This window comes from Galeopterus variegatus, unplaced genomic scaffold, assembly GCF_000696425.1.
Source record: "Galeopterus variegatus unplaced genomic scaffold, G_variegatus-3.0.2 Scaffold2108, whole genome shotgun sequence".
Lineage (NCBI taxonomy): Eukaryota > Metazoa > Chordata > Mammalia > Dermoptera > Cynocephalidae > Galeopterus > Galeopterus variegatus.
In genome coordinates, this window is record NW_007728219.1 from 142,316 (window position 1) to 160,492 (window position 18,177).

Sequence of the window (18,177 nt, forward strand, 5' to 3'; positions counted from 1 at the left end):
GCCAGCCAGCAAAGATCACCACTCCTGGCAGAGGCCACACAGTTTGGCACATTTATAAAAGATGTAAAACAGGATAGAGTTGGGGGGAGACATAAGCATGAGGTGTCTGGGGTGGCATAACAGACACCAGACATGCACCGTGCATTTAAGCCCCTCTCCCTCCAACCCCCTCCCCAACCCAACCCAGAGCATCACCCCCCACCCCCATCCCCTGCCCCTGACCTCATGCTGGTGGCTTTTCAGAGGCCAGGGAACCAGGGTAAGGGGTGCTGCCCTGTGGACGAGGACAAGTACTCTTAGATGAGTTTGGTGGGGTGATAGAGCGATGGGGAAGAAGGCAGGCCTCCTCCTCTTAGACATGCAGGAGAGTGGCCCGGGGGACCCCAGTAGTGGGAGAAGAGGCGGGGCCAACCCTGGGGAAGCTCTGCCAATCAGAAGTCAAAGGCAAGGATCTCAGTGTCCCCTCCAAACCTACCCCGCCCCCCAAACACACATACACACACACAGGTGACACACTTATAACCCTGAGCACATCCCAAAAGGGCTCACACCCCACAACCCACAGAAGCCCCTCAGGAGCATGGGAGGGGGCTCTCCACTCAGGCCAGGCCTAGCGTGAGACAGATCCTCCCTTCTAGTGGCTGGGCCAGCCCTCTCCAGCTGGGGAAGAGGGACCACCGCCAAAGTCCGCAGGGCCAGACAGGCTGGGTAGTGGCCTGGCAGGCCTCTCTAAGCTGGCAGAGCTGGTGACTGCAGAGTCTAGACAGGTGGGAATACTGCTATACCCGCACAGGGGGGCCAGAGCAGGCTGTCAGTGGCCCCCGGGACCCATACTCATAGTCCACATCTGTGGGCGAGGCCATGAAGGAGCTCAGTGAGCTCCCAGTCTGCCGGTCCCGGAAGCTCTGGATATAGCTCTGTGGGGAGTAAACACAAGTGTGAGTCCCACTGCAGACCCATCCTGAAAGCCATCTTTCCCTGCACTCTCACAAGCTGGACATTCTTGCAGCCTACCATAGACCCAGAAACTCACCACATCCAGAGTCTACAATCCTGAGACCCCACCACATACCATATCTCATTAAAAATGCATACTCAGGACCCCTGTTCCCCAGTCCCAAAGCTGGACCCACCAGGCCCCTGGTTCAGGGGTTCTGATGGGTGGACAAACACTAGGCCTTCTAGTAGTGACAAGCCCCTGGGGAAAGCCCAGTCTTTCTTAGCCTACTCACTCCTTTCTCCCCAGTTTGGTCAGGAAGGGCTCAAGGTGCTCACCGGGGATAGGACATCTCCATTGAAGCGTTTGATGGGCACTGGCTTGCGCCGATAAGCAGGGTCAGGGGGACCAGGCCTTGGAAGAGCCTGGGAACCTCTGGGGGGAGCCCGAGGGGGTCTTTTCTTCCTCCGCTTCTCCTTGCGCTCTTCCTGCTGCCGAATCCGCATCAGCTGCACACGTCGTCGCTGTCGGCTGATGACCACTGTGGAGAGGTGGCCAGAGAAGGGTCTCAGAGGCCCACGAGCCTCATCACCCCCCAAGCCCTCCCTCTCTCTCTCCCTTCCCACCTGGGGGCTCCAGGCTTCCAGCTTTGCCTCGTCCATAACCGCCCAACCTCACCCTGTCCCTTCCTTTCCTAGTCTCCCACCTGGTAGAAATCCACCTGATGGGACTTCCTACAGTTGTTGTTTCTTCTGAAGGTCTTTATGGAAGATTCTTAGACTTCAGTCACCCCCTCCCCAGCTGTTACTCCTCTCCTAATCCTGAGCCACAAGTGACCCACCTAGGCCAGCCACAATCATCTTTCAACTGGACAACCACAGCTGCTTCCTCCCCCATGCTCTTCAATGCTTTCAACACTCAGTAGCAGAATGAGCATCCCAAATGCTAAATTAGATTATTGCTACCTCCACTTTAAACCCTCCAATGGCATCTCATTGCCCTTCTAATAAAATTCAGAGTCCTTATCATGGCCTGGAGGACTGACACTATCAGCCCGACTCCCATACCTCCCCTACCACACTACATTCTTACTTCCTCAAACAAGCCAAGCTCATTTCTTCTCAGGCCCCTGCCCTTGCTGTTCCCTCTTCTCCAGCTCTTGCATGGCTGGCCCCTTATCCTTCTATCAGCCCGACTCCCATACCTCCCCTACCACACTACATTCTTACTTCCTCAAACAAGCCAAGCTCATTTCTTCGCAGGCCCCTGCCCTTGCTGTTCCCTCTTCTCCAGCTCTTGCATGGCTGGCCCCTTATCCTTCAGGTTTCTGCTTACATGTCAGCTCCTCAGCCAGCCTAACTATAATAGCCTCCATAATAAGGTCACTCTTTCCTATTACCCTGCGTATCTCTCCCATATCACTCTGCACAACTGGAATTATCATTTGTTTTCATGTCTTTTTTTTGTCTTCCCCCTACCCCAAATGTACACCGATAAGGGCAGGAACCTTTTCTTTTTTATCTCTGTTGTATCCCCAGTGGAGGCCTGGAGTGGGGTTGACACAGACCTGATGCTGCATACATTGTTGCAGAATGAATGGCGGCACTTGGGTCCTATCCTCCCAGACCCTGATCAAGTCAGCTCTCTAACCCCATTGAGGCCTTATACTGCTGGCATGTACAGCTTCTGTACCCCACTCCCCAGACACTCATCCTCCACCCATCCCTGGCTATCCCTGCCTCCCATGTCCACCCTGGCTGTGCCCTCTCACCTTCCGTGTGGGAGTCCCCCTCGGCTGTCACCCGCCATTGCACCAGAACGCCCATCAGGCTGAGCAGGGGCCAGAGTGCCAGGAGGGCCCAGCTCCGCCAGCAGAGGGGGGGCACAGGTGCAGCCCGCAGTCTCTCCACCACGTATCGCCCCAGCAGTAGCAGCTCAGCAAAGTAGTCAGCGGCGGTGGCGATGAGTGCGGCACCAGTCACGGCTGTGGCGAGGGTGGTGAGTGGGCGGGGCCAGCGCAGCGTGAGCAGGGCACAGAGCAGGCCACCCCCCAGCAGCAGCCCCAGTGGGCTCCATACAGAGCCTGGCTGGTAGTAGGGCGCAGAGCCCAGCAGGGCGGCAGCAGCGAGCAGCAGACCGAGCAGCAGCCCCACCAGGAAGAGGCCCACGCTGCGCACCAGCATGGCCACCAGCCCACAGAGCAGCCCGATGCCCAGTGCGATGCCTGCGCTCGCCCCAGCACTCAGCTGCGTCTCCAGCACCCGCTCTCGGTAGCACAGCAGGAAGATGACCACCGAGCCAAACAGCAACCCAGTGAGGAAGAGCACTGCCTTGAAACAGCGGTAACCTGGAGGGGAACAGGGACTAGTGAGGGGCCAAAATGAGGTCACCGGGCTGGAGGGAGGAGGTCAGAGGGGTCGGAGATATGGGATCACAGGGGAACCAGAGACAAGGAAGCCAAGATCAGAGAATTGGAGGTCACTGGGGTTGGGAAGGCATCAGTGATGGGGCCACAGAGGTTAGGGGAGGTCAGAGAAATATAGTCATTGGGGATAACTGGAAAAACAGGCATAATCATTGAAATAATGATTTGGGATCTTTAAGGATCACAGGAGACAGGATAAATCACTGGAGTCAAGAGTGAATCAGTAATAGGGGCATCGGGATCTTTGGGATCATGGGAGTCAGAGTGGTAGGTCATTGGGGTCACAAGGTGATCAGCAAAAGAGTCATTGGGGTCTTTGGTGAGGGATTGTTCAGAAAGAGGAGGTATTGTGAAGTTAGAAAGAACTTGAGAGATGGGGGTCACACATGTTCGAAAGATGAGGACTTTGAGGGGTTATGAGACTTCAGAGATATAGCATCACTGGAAGGTTACAAAGAGGACAGAGAAGCAGGATTATTGGGGAGGAGTTCCAGGAGATGAGGTCTTTGCCAGGCAGGGGGACTGACCAAATGGAATCACGATAGTATTAAAGGGAGAATACTATACTATATATATATACTATATATATAGAATACTATACAATAAAAGTATTCCAAGTGGAACACTGAGGCCAGAGAAATGGGATCATCGAGATCACAGTGTGAGGAGGGGAGATCAGATGATGGAGTCATAGGGGTCAGAGAGTTAGGAGTAACCATGGATCAGAGTTAGGAGTAATAGAGGGGGTCAGAGGGATGGAACGTCATGAGTAACAGGGATGGTGGAGGTCAGTAGGTCTTACAAGGAATCACAGGGAATCAAAGAGAAAATAGTGGTTATGGAGAAATAAAGAGGTTATAGGGCCATTGGGTTAGAAGTACCTGAAAGGGCGAGGGAGGTGTAGATCCTGAACAGTTGGGAAGATGGAAGTCAGAGATGGTGGTCAAGGAGTCAGGAAGAGTCAAAGAGAAAGATAATAAAGAGGAGATTCAGTTCTAGGAATGAGGGGAAGTATCAGAGTCCACGAGGTCCTGGGGTCGGTGAGAGTAGTAAGTGCATGGACAAGGGCTCAGAGTACAAGATCCTGGGCGCAGGGGCATCCAAGATGGGTAGGATGTGAGGGAAGCCCAGGAGAGGGGATATGAGGCGGCACTGAGCAACATGCACAGAGTGGGTAGGGACAGCGCAAGGGGTGAAGTGATACAGACTCCTCAGAGGCCCAGAATGTATCCTGAACCCGTGTGTGTGGTGGGGGCAGAGGAAGGAGGGGGCACTTCCTCCTGCCCACTCTGCACTTCAGCCCAGAGTTTGGGGGTGGAAGGGAAGGAACCATCTGGCTCCTACCCCTGTCTACCCACCCATTCTCAGGGGAGGCATGGAGGCTGCAGAACACAAGTCTTGTCCTACTTCTGCCCAGGCTGGAGCCCAAACCTCCCAGCCTCCTTTGCCCCCACTGTTTCCAGTCACTTATAATCTTCCTACTGGAGGCTCTCCTTAGTCCACCAGCCTATAGAGCTCACTGTCTTCTCTGAAGTTCTGTGACTGTTGGTGTAGAATCACTGGGCACTTACTCCAGGCTGCCACTAGCCCATATGGCACCTTTGTGCAAATTACAAAAAGGTATGCTCTTCTCTAGGCAAAGCAGCTTTGTGTCAAGGCCTTGAGTTTAGCAAGAGGAGCATGAGCTGGATTTCAGCCTCCCTCCCCACCCCCCACCCCCTGCCTTGTCTATTCAGCTGAGCTCCCTTGTTCAGTACCCATCTGGTACAACTGTTTTGATTACTGGAGCCTGCCTCGCAGGTGATCTCCATGAGTGTGACTACTTATCAGCCTACATTTAGTATGTACCATAGGTACAACTGTACAAATGTTGTAAATTTTTACAAACTTTAAAAAATTTGCACAGTTGTTCTGTACAACTGTCCTGATTACCAGTCTGCCTTGTAGGCAATCTCCATGAGTGTGACTATCATTCAGCCCACTGTAAAATGTATCATAGGTGTGAGTGTTCCAGGAGTTTCTCTCCTGTCAGACAACATGCCCTGTGGTAAGGGGCCATGTTTAATCACCCTGCTAAGTGTTTTCAGTGCCTATTTAGTACAGTGACCCAAACACATCTTCACCACAATAGCTACTATTTATTGAGTGCCTATTAATTCTCATAACAACCCTATGTGAGACAAATATCGTTGTTCCCATTGTTCGGATGAGAAAACTGAGGCTCAGAGAGGTCAACATGCCCAAGCCATCACAATTAGTAAGGTGCAGAGCCAGGTTCAAACTCAAGCATGCCTAATTTAAAAACCTGTATTCTCTAGAATCTAGAGTCTAAATGATCCACAAACATGTGTGGGATGAAAGAAAGGAGGAAAACAAAGATAGCTATTCAAGGTGGTGGGGTGAGGGTTCCGGAGAAGATTTGGGGGACCTCAGAAAAAGAACTCAGGGAAACAGTGGGGAGCCCAGGTGAGGGATGAGATGGGGATCTCACCGAAGAAGCAGTAGACGACTCCAAACAAACAGCACATGATGCAGACGAGGGCCGGCAGCGCCTGGTACCTGCGCTCCAGGGGCTGTTCACAAGGTGCGCCCCAGAAGTCGTCATCTGGCTCGGGAGGCAGCAGCTGGAACCGCAGTGTCTCCACAGTGCCTGGCATAGTGTTGGTAACCAAAGGGAATCACCCTCCCAGGTCAACCTGACACAGAGGAAGTTGGGGTCAAAGAGGAGTCCTGGGTCCGCACCGGGATGCAGGTGGGAGTGGGAGTGGGAGAACTAAGCAGGGACACAGTGGACAAAGGAGTGGTGCCTACATGATGCAGCTCTGGAGGCATCCCTGGAGTGGGAGGCAAAGACAAAGGGAAATAAAAGTGCCTGGCTAGAGGGGGCTGGGTTGAAGTTAAAAAGGGGTCTGGGAGGTGGGGTGGGGGGAGATGAAGTCAGTGTGCTGCCGGTGAGGAGGCAGCTAGGAGACTGTCCGTAGGCGGCTAAATCCGGGATTGTCCAAGATCTACCTGGGCTGGAGGCGACCTGAGCTTCTGGGCGAAAGAAGCTGTGCAGAGGCCGGAGAGGCCGGGATGGCGGGACGCCAGAGGCTCCAACTGACTGGGGTCCGGGAAAAAGTCCGCCGTGCAGGGAAGGGGGCTGCGGGGCCGGAGAGACCGTTCTCTGGGCGGCGGCGTCGCCGCTCCCCCTCCAACACCGGCTGGCACTCCAGTCCCACGGCGTCTGGGGACTCAGACTGGGCCTGGGAAAGGGAGAGGAGCAGGAGCAGGGGCTCGGGCCGCCCCAAAGCCGCGGCCCCATGCCCTGAGCCCGCCCGCGGCCTTTGGTGCTGATGGACAGCTCCGGCCTCTGCGCCTGACGTCACTCAGGGTGCACCACCCAGGCAGGGGCGGGCTCCTTCTGACGTCACCGGGACGCACCAACCACGCCGGGGGAAGCAGGGGACTCCGCCCCTAGCCGTCTCCCTCTCCCGCACTGAGGAGGGGGCACTTCCGGGGGTCCTTCCCCTTTAACCTCCCCCTTCTCCTCCCTCTCCGGTAGCTGGAGGCGGAGACCGCACCCCGAGGGCGGGGCCCTCTCAGTGACACGTCGGACAGCGGCGGCTGTGGCGCCGAGCGCAGGAACTCCGCACCGCACGGAGCAACGGCTGGAGGGGATCGGAGCGCGGCGCAGGGGACTCGTCTGAGCCGCTGGCTCTGCTCGGCGGGGAGGGAGCGGGCCCGCCCGCTGGGCTCGGGCCCTCCGGATCCGCCCCCTCCCCGGTCCCGCCCCCTCGGAGCCGCCTCTGGCTGCTCAGGGGTTGCGCCGGGGCCGGGGGCCCGCGGTCCGGGCGCCATGCGGGCATCGCTGCTGCTGTCGGTGCTGCGGCCCGCAGGGCCCGTGGCCGTGGGCATCTCCCTGGGCTTCACTCTGAGCCTTCTCAGCGTCACCTGGGTGGAGGAGCCGTGCGGCCCAGGGCCGCCCCAACCTGGAGACTCTGAGCTGCCGCCGCGCGGCAACACCAACGCGGCGCGCCGCCCCAACTCGGTGCAGCCGGGAGCGGAGCGTGAGAGGCCCGGGGCCGGCGCGGGCGCCGGGGAGAACTGGGAGCCGCGCGTCTTGCCCTACCACCCCGCACAGCCCGGCCAGGCCACCAAAAAGGCCGTCAGGTAGCGAGCGGCTCCGTCCGCCCCGCCCCGTGGGCACTCGCCCGGACGCGCGCGCGGGGGAGGCTGCCGGGGGCCGGGTCGGGCTCCGGAAGGAAGGGGCTGGCCGGCCAGGAAGTCTTCGGGTCCTGATAACTTCCGATGTCCCTGCTGTCCCGGGAGCCGTGGGGCCAGTCTGAGGCCCTCTCTCGGCCCAGTCCCCGCCTCTGTCCAAAACCGGCTTGACTCGATAGTCCCCCAGAGATCCTCTAAGCTCACTTGGTGGTCTGTTAGGGTTAGAGAAATGACTAGTATATAGGGCGAATGTATACAGAGAGGGACAGAGAAAGGAGAGAACTTGGATTTACCTGTGTCTCTTGTTCCTGGGGGGGTAACAAGGGTCACCTTGGGGTGATATGGAGAAGGGAGGAATGTACCCATCCCATTAATGTCTTGCTGATGAGTTGAAACAATTTTTCCTAAGTAACTCAGCGTTCAAATTCCAGTTCTGCAACTTCCCTTCTGCCTTACAGAAAGTGGGTTACTGGATCCCTTGAGTCCCAGCTTGCCCCTCCCCCAAACACACTCAATACACCCCTATGCCTTATATTCCTTTACATAATTTTTGTGATGTATCTGTGGTATAATAGCGTATTTATATAGAAATAGGTATACACATGGTGTGCCAAGCATTTGGCTAAGTGCTTTAAATAGATACAACCAGTCCCATTTTAAAGATGATTCAGGTTAAATAATGTACTCAAGACACAGCTTCTAAGTAGTGAAATGGGGAATCAGACCCACAATATATCTTTCACATCTGCATGGATATTGCCATCTCCCAAATGCAAAGCACTATGTAGGTAAGACCAATATTTTGCTTAAATCATCATGACCCCTAGGAGAGGTGTGATTCTTATCCTATTCATAAGTGAGGTAATAGACCCAGAGCCTGTGTGTGCTGTCTCCGCCTGCCCTGTTGTCTGTTTGGTAACTTTGTGCCGTCTCCTCCCCCAGGACACGCTACATCAGTACGGAGCTGGGCATCAGGCAGAGGCTGCTGGTGGCGGTACTGACCTCCCAGGCCACGTTGCCCACGCTGGGTGTGGCCGTGAACCGCACGCTGGGGCACCGACTAGAGCGTGTGGTGTTCCTGACAGGCACACGGGGCCGCCGAGCACCACCGGGCATGGCAGTGGTGACTCTGGGCGAGGAGCGGCCCATTGGGCACCTGCACCTGGCGCTGCGCCACCTGCTGGAGCAGCACGGCGACGACTTTGACTGGTTCTTCCTAGTGCCTGACTCTACCTACACCGAGGCTCACGGAGTGGCACACCTAACTGGTCACCTCAGCCTGGCCGCCGCTGGTCATCTCTATCTGGGCCGGCCCCAGGACTTCATCGGTGGAGAGCCCACCCCAGGCCGCTACTGCCACGGTGGCTTTGGGGTGCTGCTATCCCGCACGCTACTGCAGCAGCTGCGCCCCCACCTGGAAAGCTGCCGCAATGACATCGTCAGTGCACGCCCGGACGAGTGGCTGGGACGCTGCATCCTTGATGCCACAGGGGCTGGCTGCACTGGCGACCACGAGGTGGGAAGATAAGCCACCCCACTGGGGCCTCCTATCTGTGCACTTAACACCTGAGCGACAAAGTAGTGGTGGAGATAATGGCCTGGGTTTCCATACCAGCTCTGTTATTTTCTATCCCTCTGACCTTGGGTAAATAAGTAATAAATCTCCTGAGCTTCAATATCCTCATCCATGCCAATGGAAATAATTATTGCTCAGGGTTGTTATAAGGATTAGATGATAACACCAAGATCCAAGGTTTGGTCCCTGTTACCAGCCAGCCACTAAGACCCAAAGGATTAGAAAAAATAAGGGATCCTTGCCCATAGTACATGTTCGTGTTAGTCATTGTTTTATTTGAGCCCCTGGACAAGTCTTAGACAGGATGCATGCCTATTTCACAGATGAGCTAGCAGAGGCTTGCCCAAGGTCACACAAACTCACAACTGACAAGGTAGACTTAAATCCACAGAAATCTGACCCCGACTCCACAACAGGACATAGGATGAGGAGATGACACTGGCTATGAGACAAGGGGGAAGACAATTCTATCTTTCTTCCCATTATGGACCCCTTCTCTTCCTCTCCCCAGGGGGTGCACTATAGCTATATGGAGCTAAGTCCTGGGGAGCCTGTGCAGGAGGGGGACCCTCGTTTCCACAGTGCCCTGACAGCCCACCCTGTGCGTGACCCTGTGCATATGTACCAGCTGCACAAGGCTTTTGCCCGAGCTGAGCTGGAACGCACATACCGGGAAATCCAGGAGTTGCAGGTATGGTCTGGGCCTGGGGCTGCGGGAGAAATGGGAGGGGAATCTTAGAGTTTTCAGAGATCCCATGGAAATAAAAAGCAGTAGAATCACAAATCAAACCTGTTTCCCAGCCCGCTTCCATAACCCCCTTTTAACTTTTAGGCTCCCTACATCTGGGGAAAGGATAGGGGGACCCTAGGTGGGCAGAGGTTGGCAGGGAACTGAGGACCCATCCTGATTGGTACCTGCTGCCTACCCAGTCCCCCAGCTACATTCTGGCCTCTGTAGTCTCTACTTTGCTCATGTCCTGTTTCTCCAACCCAGTGGGAGATCCAGAACACCAGCCGTCTGGCAGCTGATGGGGAGCGGGCAGCTGCGTGGCCCGTGGGCATTCCAGCACCTTCCCGCCCAGCCTCCCGCTTTGAGGTACTGCGCTGGGACTATTTCACAGAGCAGCATGCTTTCTTCTGCGCTGATGGCTCACCCCGCTGCCCGCTGCGTGGGGCCGACCGGGCTGATGTGGCTGATGTTCTGGAGGCAGCCGTGGAAGAGCTCAACCGCCGCTACCACCCGGCCCTGCGGCTCCAGAAGCAGCAGCTGGTTAATGGCTACCGACGCTTTGATCCAGCCCGGGGTATGGAGTACACACTGGACTTGCAGCTGGAGGCACTAACTCCCCAGGGTGGCCGCCGGCCTCTCACCCGCCGGGTGCAGCTGCTCCGGCCGCTGAGCCGCGTGGAGATCTTGCCTGTGCCCTATGTCACAGAGGCCTCACGTCTCACTGTGCTGCTGCCTCTGGCTGCAGCCGAGCGTGACCTGGCCCCTGGCTTCCTGGAGGCCTTTGCTGCTGCAGCACTGGAGCCTGGTGATGCTGCGGCAGCCCTGACCCTGCTGCTACTGTATGAGCCACGTCAGGCCCAGCGAGCAGCCCATGCAGATGTCTTCACACCTGTCAAAGCCCACGTGGCAGAGCTGGAGCGTCGTTTCCCCGGAGCCAGGGTGCCCTGGCTTAGTGTGCAGACAGCTGCACCTTCACCGCTGCGCCTCATGGATCTACTCTCCAAGAAGCACCCGCTGGACACACTGTTTTTGCTGACTGGGCCCGACACGGTGCTCACACCTGACTTCCTTAACCGCTGCCGCATGCATGCCATCTCTGGCTGGCAGGCCTTCTTTCCCATGCACTTTCAGGCCTTCCATCCGGCCGTGGCCCCACCACAAGGGCCAGGGCCACCAGAACTGGGCCGTGACACAGGCCGCTTTGATCGCCAGGTAGCCAGTGAGGCCTGCTTCTACAACTCTGACTACGTGGCAGCCCGCGGGCGGCTGGCCGCAACCTCGGAGCAGGAGGAGGAGCTGCTGGAGAGTCTGGACGTGTATGAGCTGTTCCTGAGATTCTCAGGCCTGCATGTGCTACGAGCGGTAGAGCCAGCACTGCTACAACGCTACCGGGCCCAGACGTGCAGTGCCCGGCTCAGCGAAGACCTGTACCACCGCTGCCGCCAGAGTGTGCTTGAGGGCCTTGGCTCCCGGACCCAGCTTGCCATGCTGCTCTTTGAGCAGGAACAGGGCAACAGCACCTGACCCTGCCCTGTGCCCCTGAGCCCTGGCACAGCCGCACCCTGCATAATTCTCCCCAACAACCCAGAGCCACCTGCCAGCCTCGCTGGACAGGGCTGGCTGCAGCCACAGACCCCAGAGCAATCCTTGGGTCCCCTCTCTCTGGCTTTGTGGATCCTTGGGCTCAGAACAAGCCCTGGGGGAGGTACCCCTGGAGCCACCCCCTTCTTGCCTCAATCCCGTCCTCCTGCCCCCTTGACGCTGCTGATTCCAGCTGTGGCCTCTGTGTATTTATGCAGTACAGTCTGCCTGACGCCAGCTGCGCCTCCTGGGGTCGGGCCCTGGGGGCTGGGCTGTAGATGAGTTGTTGGGAAAGGGGGGAGGTGAGAGAGGAGAGGGGGCTGTCTCCCATCTTCTCCCTTCTGGGCCCCTAATGAAGCTCCCTGCCTCTAATAAACTGGCTGAGCGTGGACTCGTGATTCTGAGTTTTTGAAAGGTAAGCATGGGGGGTGGGGGGAGGGCCGACCGTGAGGACGGAGGCTCCCTTGTTCCTGCAGGGGCCTGCATTTCCTTTTACCAGGGACCAAGTCATGCATATACCCAGCCTTGCACCAGCCCCCAGCACATGCTTGGTCACACATACAGACAGAGAATTCTTTATGCCTCTTTATTCCCAATGTCGTCAGCACTTTATAAAACCAGACAGGAGGGAGAGGCCTGAGAAAGCTCCCTTTCCACCCCCCATGCTTGGCCACGGTGTGAAAGGTCTCCTGCCTGCTCCCTGTGGAGGGGACTCCGGGGGATAGGTGTGTGCAGGGGGAACTGGGAGCTGGGCCAGGCCTGCTGGGCCACCCACTCCCCCTGCCAAGAGGGGAGCTGGGCCTGGATAGGGTAAGGAAGTAGGACCAGCCCAGCACTCCTGAGTCCTGGGGGCTGCTCTGTCCTGCTGACATTGGGGCTAGGATCCTAGCTGTCCCTGAATCACCCACCCCTATAGCCCCACCCACCTTCTACATGTGTACCCCACCCCCACCCTGTCCTCCCTAAATATATACAAATGTACAGAGGGTTCCACCCCTGCTGGGGTAGGCTCCGTTCCCCACCTCCCTCTCTCCTTTCCTCCTTCTCCACGGGGGCCCATGGAATGGTCTCCAGCCCTCCCTGGGCACCAGCCTGGGAGAGAGGAGTGTGGACAAGACGGACCCTTGGGCAAAGCAGCTGACACCAGGGTCAGGGCCGGGTGAGAGCAGGAATTGAGTCCTGGCCCTCCCAGTGCACACCACCCCCTCCCCTCAGCCCGGTGTGCCCCCGGCCTTCTGTCCCAGGTGCAAGAGGAGAATATGCTTGGGATCCAGGGAGGGCAGACGCCTGGGTCCTTCCTGGCCCTCCCAGTGCACACCACCCCCTCCCCTCAGCCCGGTGTGCCCCCGGCCCTCTGTCCCAGGTGCAAGAGGAGAATATGCTTGGGATCCAGGGAGGGCAGACGCCTGGGTCCTTTCAGACATAGCACCATCCTAGCAGGCGAAGTCTTCAAAGAGACCTCCTGGGGGGCCATGGGGGTGGTGGTGGTTGGGGAGCAGGCTGCTGGCGCCCCCAACCTCAGCACGGCCCCGGCTTGGGCAGGGGCTCTGCAAGAAGAGGGAGTGGGACGGGGAGAGTTCAAGTGGTGCCCCCAGGCCTCACGCAACCAACCTTTCCCTGTCCCCTGGCACAGAGGCTCCAGGGGAGCCCAGGGACCCCCCCACAAAGGCTAGTTCAGAAACTGGGGGGAGTATTCAGTCCCTCACCTGCTCCTTCAGTTCCTGCAACCCCAAAGTGGAGATGCCCCCGGTGGAAGTCCTCAGAGGGGTCTTTGGCCGCCGCCACACCCGCTTCAGTCGGTCCCAGGACACCTTGGGGTTCAGGGTGGGGGATAGCAGAAGGCTCAGGAAATTTGGTAGAGAAGGGAGGGCCGTGCCAGTCCCAGCATATAGGACCCACTGCCCCAGCAACCCCCCAGCAGGACACCCCATCCTCCTGGCCCATCTTCTTCTCTGACTCCTCAGAGCCTTCAGGCCTTCCAGCCAGACAAGGGACCCTGGAAAGAACCCTGAGCTTGACTTCCCAGCCACACCAGCTCTACCAGGGAGCCTGCACAGCCCCCTCTGCTTTCCCCAAGCCCCACACCCACCCTCCACTTCCTTGGTCCCTTGCCTCATAGATGTAGTCGAGTATCTCCAGCAGCGTGAGGATGCTGGCCCCGATGAATAGGCCCATCTGTCCCCCTAGGTCTCCTGGGGAGCAGGAGCACAAGGTCAGAGGGAGCAGGCTGGGCCAACCCACTCCCATAGAAGCTGGGACAGGGGCCAGGTCTCACCCAGCAGGGCTGACAGGCCATAGGCTGCCCGCTGCTCCAGGGCTTCAGAGGTCAGGGCCTCAAAAAAGATGTCTAGGACCAGGAAGTTCTCCCTGCAAAGACAGGAAGCAGGGCATCTGCATGGAGCCACTCTTCCTAAGGAGGCAGCTGGCAGGGGCGTCCAGCAGATCCTCATCTAACAACCCCTATGCGAGGAAGCTGATGACTACCCCCTCGGACTCCCAAAGACTGTGAGGGGAGGCGGACATTCCAGATGTGTGTTAGCTTCATATTATGAGGGGCAGCAAAGGGCCCAGGAGAGTAAAATAAAACTAGGCCTGAAGGATTCCTTCCTGCCTCCTCTAAAGCAGCAAATAGTGTTCACTTTGCCTCACCCTTACGCCTCTCTAGAATCTTCAGTAGCTCCCCATTGTCCACTGCAAAATTCCTTGTCTAGACTTTCAAGGCTGCCCATGGTCTGTTCACTGTGCCTTCCTATCCAAACTGCTTTCTTCTCTGCTTCTCTCCACACAGCCTCCCTACTGCTCAGGCTCATCTCTGCACCATCCCACAGTTGTCTAAATGGTATACATCCCCTCTCTCCTCCTCTTATGGACCCAAACCTGGGGTCCTCAGAGGCCCAACTCATGCCTCCCCTGCTTCCCCTCCCCCACCAGGCCTGAGAATCCACACTACACCATCAAACATGGGCTCATGCACAAATTGTGGCATGAGTTTTGGGTCATAATCATCTGTTCCCATGGGACCCAGCACTGGGCCTGGGACCTAGACCATGCTCAGCCTTGAGACCCAAGCTTCAATGTGGCCCCTCCTGCCTGCAGGCCACTTTGCTCCTCTGCCATCCCATCCTGTTCCTCTCCCTCAGCATGGCATTCTCTCAAGGTGCATTTAACAGCTCCCAGTTGCTGGAGAGAAAGACACATAAACAAAAGCTTCTAAAACAATGGAGTACATGCAACGACAGAGCAGAGGTATGTACAGGGTGCTGTGGGAGCTCAGACGAAAGGGATTGAACCAGGCAGCACTTCCCTGGAGGTGGAGACACAGGATGTGACTTGGAGGATGGGGTAGGGGTTAGAAGAAAAGGACTGTGAAAGGCATTCCTGGCAGAGAACCGCTGGTAAACAAAGACACAGCCCACTTCCAGTCTCTGCCATGCACCAGGCCTGTTGAGCATGGCCTCCACCACACACACACACACACACACACGCGCGCGCTACCTACCGTATGTAGGTCTCATTGCGGTTGTACTTCCTTGCCAGGTACCGAGCTGAGCCCCTGTTGGGAATCCTGACCATGGAGATTTCTTTCCCGTAGCGGGTCAGGTTGCAGGGGGTAGGGCAGAAACACGGGCCCTCGGAGCCCCCACCCAGGGAGTCTGCAACACAGAGGCACCAAATGCAATGGCGGGGGGAGGGGTGGTCCAGGGGCCCACCAGCTGCAGGGCCAAGGCACAGGGGCTGTCTTGAGGCAGGCACGTCCATGCTGGGGGCCTTTACTGGCCAGCCCTGGCACTTCCTAGAGGAGACTGGCTGGGGGTCCCCTCCTGAATCAGCTTCAGATTGCCCAAGAGAGCAGGTGTCACCAGAACCCCCCCAGCACCCTCCAGCAAGCTTATCCCTCTGCCTCCCAGCCCCCTGGGACAGGGAGGTCTTCATGGCTCAGAAGGAGGGCAGGGCCCATTCTCCAGAGTGAATCAACTACATGAGGCCCCAGACACACAAGGAGGCATGAAGAGGATGCTGGGATGGATGGATAGATGGATGGATGGATGGGTGGATGGACGGACAGAAGGACAAATGGATGGGCAAGATTCACATGCTCCATGTGTGAGTTTTCTCTGCTTGCTCCATCAGACCCACTCTCCTCCACTCTGCTCTGTGCCCCAGGAAGCTGACCTCGGTGAAATGCATCACCTGCACTCCCTTTTCCTTTGGCTTCGTGTTGGGTTTGGCCAACAGGAGGCCAAACCAGAGGGCGGGAGGAGAGAGATGCCAAGGTATTTCTTTACCCCCCACTTCTTCACTGCCAGGCTGTAGGTTGGCAGAAGCTGCATTCCTCCACTCGTGGCCATGCTGCTGTCAGTTGGGCCCCTTGGCAGCCACAGGTCTCTCTCTGGGTTCCATAGCACTCCCTTCCTTTACCACTTCAGGCGTGGGGTAAAGACTCCCTGGTGTTGCTGGTTCTGTGGACTCTCACCATCACTTGTAGTTCCCTTGTCCCTGCTCACACATCTGTTCCTTCAATGAACACTCTTCAACCACCCCTTTGATGGGTGTGGGTGGTGTGGAGGACAGAGAAGGCCTGGGTGTGAGACTCTGCCGCCGAGTATCGCAACCCATCCCCAAGTCCCCATCACCTCTGGATTACTGCAATGAGCTCCTGGCCCATCCCCTGCTTCAGTCCTAGTTCCCTCCTATCCATTCTCTACATCTCATCAGACTCACCTGAAAATCAGATGGTGTTCCTGCCTTCCCCTAAGCCTTTGTTGGCTTCCCAGAGCCTCTCTTCTCCACTCTTTGCAGTCCTTCCCCTGTTCTCTGCCCTCCAACCACACTGACCTTTAAGTGCCCCAGACACAGCACACTCTCTGGCCACAAGGTCTTTAGCACACTCTGTTCCCACAGCCTAGAACATGTCCCCCTTTGCACCCGGCTGACTTATACATGCTTCAAGCCTCAGCTAATATGTCACTTCCTCTAGGAATCCTCCCTGGCTTCCCAGGTTGGGGCTGCATGCAGCCTCCCAGAGGCCTTGTAGCACCCCTGAGGTTCCCTATGCAAGAACTGACCCAGTGTTGTAATGCCTGCCCACAGCCATGCTGGGCTGTGAGCTCTTGCTCCCACTCTCAATGAACGAATGGGTGGATGAATGAATTGCAGATCAGGAGAGACCTACGGACAGATGAGGTTTGCCTCACCCACACTGATAGCCAGCAATGCATTTTTCCTGAGACCAAGAGAGAAGTCATTTCAGTTTCTCAGAGAGGGTGAGCTCATTGGCTGAACCAAGATGGGAAGCCTTTCGCTCCTAGTCTTGGGTTCTCTGCAACTTCCCACTCTACTGCCTCCACTTACCCAAGTATCTGCATCTGCAGAGGTCCTCAGAACACCCCCCCCCCACTCGGGGAGATAAAGCTCAACCCACAGGGAGAGACTGGGAGGAGAGGAGCCAAGACAGTGAGGAGAACAGAGAGATGAAGAGGGTGATGGAGGATTGGGAAGGGAGAAGGCAGCACGGACCCAGCGTGTGGTCGGCACACTCGATGTAGATATTTGGCGGGCAGATGGTTTCATTGCCTGAAAGGAGAGAAGATTATTCCTGGAATATACAGTCCCTTCCCCTCTCCCCTACCATACATCCAAATGTGGGCACGTACACACATGCTCACACATATGCACACAAATGTGCATATTTGAACATGCACATACACAGATGAACTTACGCATTCATTCATATAAGCATGAAAATGTATATATGCATATACATGCATGAAAGTGTATGCACCCATGCATGCACACACATATACACACATTAGTATGCATGTGTTTAAGCACATGCACACAAACCCCGCATATACACAAGCACACACATTCACAAATACATATTAATATGACCATAAGCATATAAGCTCCCTACCTCCTAGCCATGCCGAGAGTGGGGGGCATATACATGCATGCATTCTCATATGCATATTGTAAAAACATGCATATACATGCATATACACAAGCATATACATGCATGCATTCTCATATGCATATTGTAAAAACATGCATATACATGCATATACACAAGCATATACATGCATGCATTCTCATATGCATATTGTAAAAACATGCATATACATGCATATACACAAGCATATACATGCATGCATTCTCATATGCATATTGTAAAAACATGCATATACATGCATATACACAAGCATATACATGCATGCATTCTCATATGCATATTGTAAAAACATGCATATACATGCATATACACAAGCATATACATGCATGCATTCTCATATGCATATTGTAAAAACATGCATATACATGCATATACACAAGCATATACATGCATGCATTCTCATATGCATATTGTAAAAACATGCATAAAGTCCCAAATACATCTTCATGCACACTTACACGGGGATAAACACACACACATTGTAGATATGCACCTGCCTGTGCACATGAGCAGAGCTCTGCCCTGGAGGTTCTGGAGCCCAGCAGGGTGGCACAGAGGGCTGGCTGGGGCTGGGGTACCCACCTGGCATGTGCACCATCCGGCAGTGGCAGCGCTGAAGCACGGCCTCTTTTTCACAGCGCAGACGGCAGGCAGACACACTGTAGGCCGAGTAGCCCTGAAGCTCAGGATCCTTGAGCTCACTCTCTGCCCGGCAATTGCCCCATGGCTGGGGCAGATAGGTCATCTGCCAAGGTGGGGAATGATGAAGTCATGC

The 18,177-nt window shown here is 56.1% G+C and overlaps 3 protein-coding genes across 4 annotated transcripts in view; 1 reads left to right on the forward strand and 2 right to left on the reverse strand.

Moving 5' to 3' along the window:
• Nucleotides 1-28: 28 nt before the first annotated feature.
• Nucleotides 29-6,730, reverse strand: TMEM198 (transmembrane protein 198). Of its 2 annotated transcripts, XM_008580478.1 has the most exons (5): nucleotides 6,375-6,730; nucleotides 5,854-6,058; nucleotides 2,709-3,284; nucleotides 1,276-1,478; nucleotides 29-917 (listed from the first exon to the last, which is right to left on the reverse strand). In XM_008580478.1, exons 2-5 carry the CDS (start codon nucleotides 6,017-6,019, stop codon nucleotides 780-782), a joined length of 1,083 nt encoding a protein of 360 aa, XP_008578700.1. In that variant the 5' UTR covers nucleotides 6,020-6,058; nucleotides 6,375-6,730; the 3' UTR covers nucleotides 29-779. The 2 variants fall into 2 exon arrangements, with proteins under 2 accessions (XP_008578700.1, XP_008578701.1); XM_008580479.1 differs by lacking the exon at nucleotides 6,375-6,730 and having other exon boundaries at nucleotides 5,922-6,203.
• Nucleotides 6,731-6,981: 251 nt separating this feature from the next.
• Nucleotides 6,982-11,848, forward strand: CHPF (chondroitin polymerizing factor). Its single transcript, XM_008580480.1, has 4 exons — nucleotides 6,982-7,514; nucleotides 8,508-9,081; nucleotides 9,653-9,832; nucleotides 10,136-11,848. The coding sequence occupies exons 1-4, from the start codon at nucleotides 7,201-7,203 to the stop codon at nucleotides 11,393-11,395; spliced, it is 2,328 nt and encodes a 775-aa protein (XP_008578702.1). The 5' UTR covers nucleotides 6,982-7,200; the 3' UTR covers nucleotides 11,396-11,848.
• A 1,037-nt stretch (nucleotides 11,849-12,885) lies between these two features.
• ASIC4 (acid-sensing (proton-gated) ion channel family member 4) overlaps nucleotides 12,886-18,177 on the reverse strand; it is a 20,758-nt gene continuing 15,466 nt past the window's right edge. Inside the window, 7 exon segments of the mRNA XM_008580490.1 lie at nucleotides 12,886-12,999; nucleotides 13,159-13,263; nucleotides 13,565-13,644; nucleotides 13,728-13,819; nucleotides 14,952-15,105; nucleotides 16,970-17,026; nucleotides 17,985-18,147. Coding sequence (XP_008578712.1) covers nucleotides 12,886-12,999; nucleotides 13,159-13,263; nucleotides 13,565-13,644; nucleotides 13,728-13,819; nucleotides 14,952-15,105; nucleotides 16,970-17,026; nucleotides 17,985-18,147 — 765 coding nt within the window.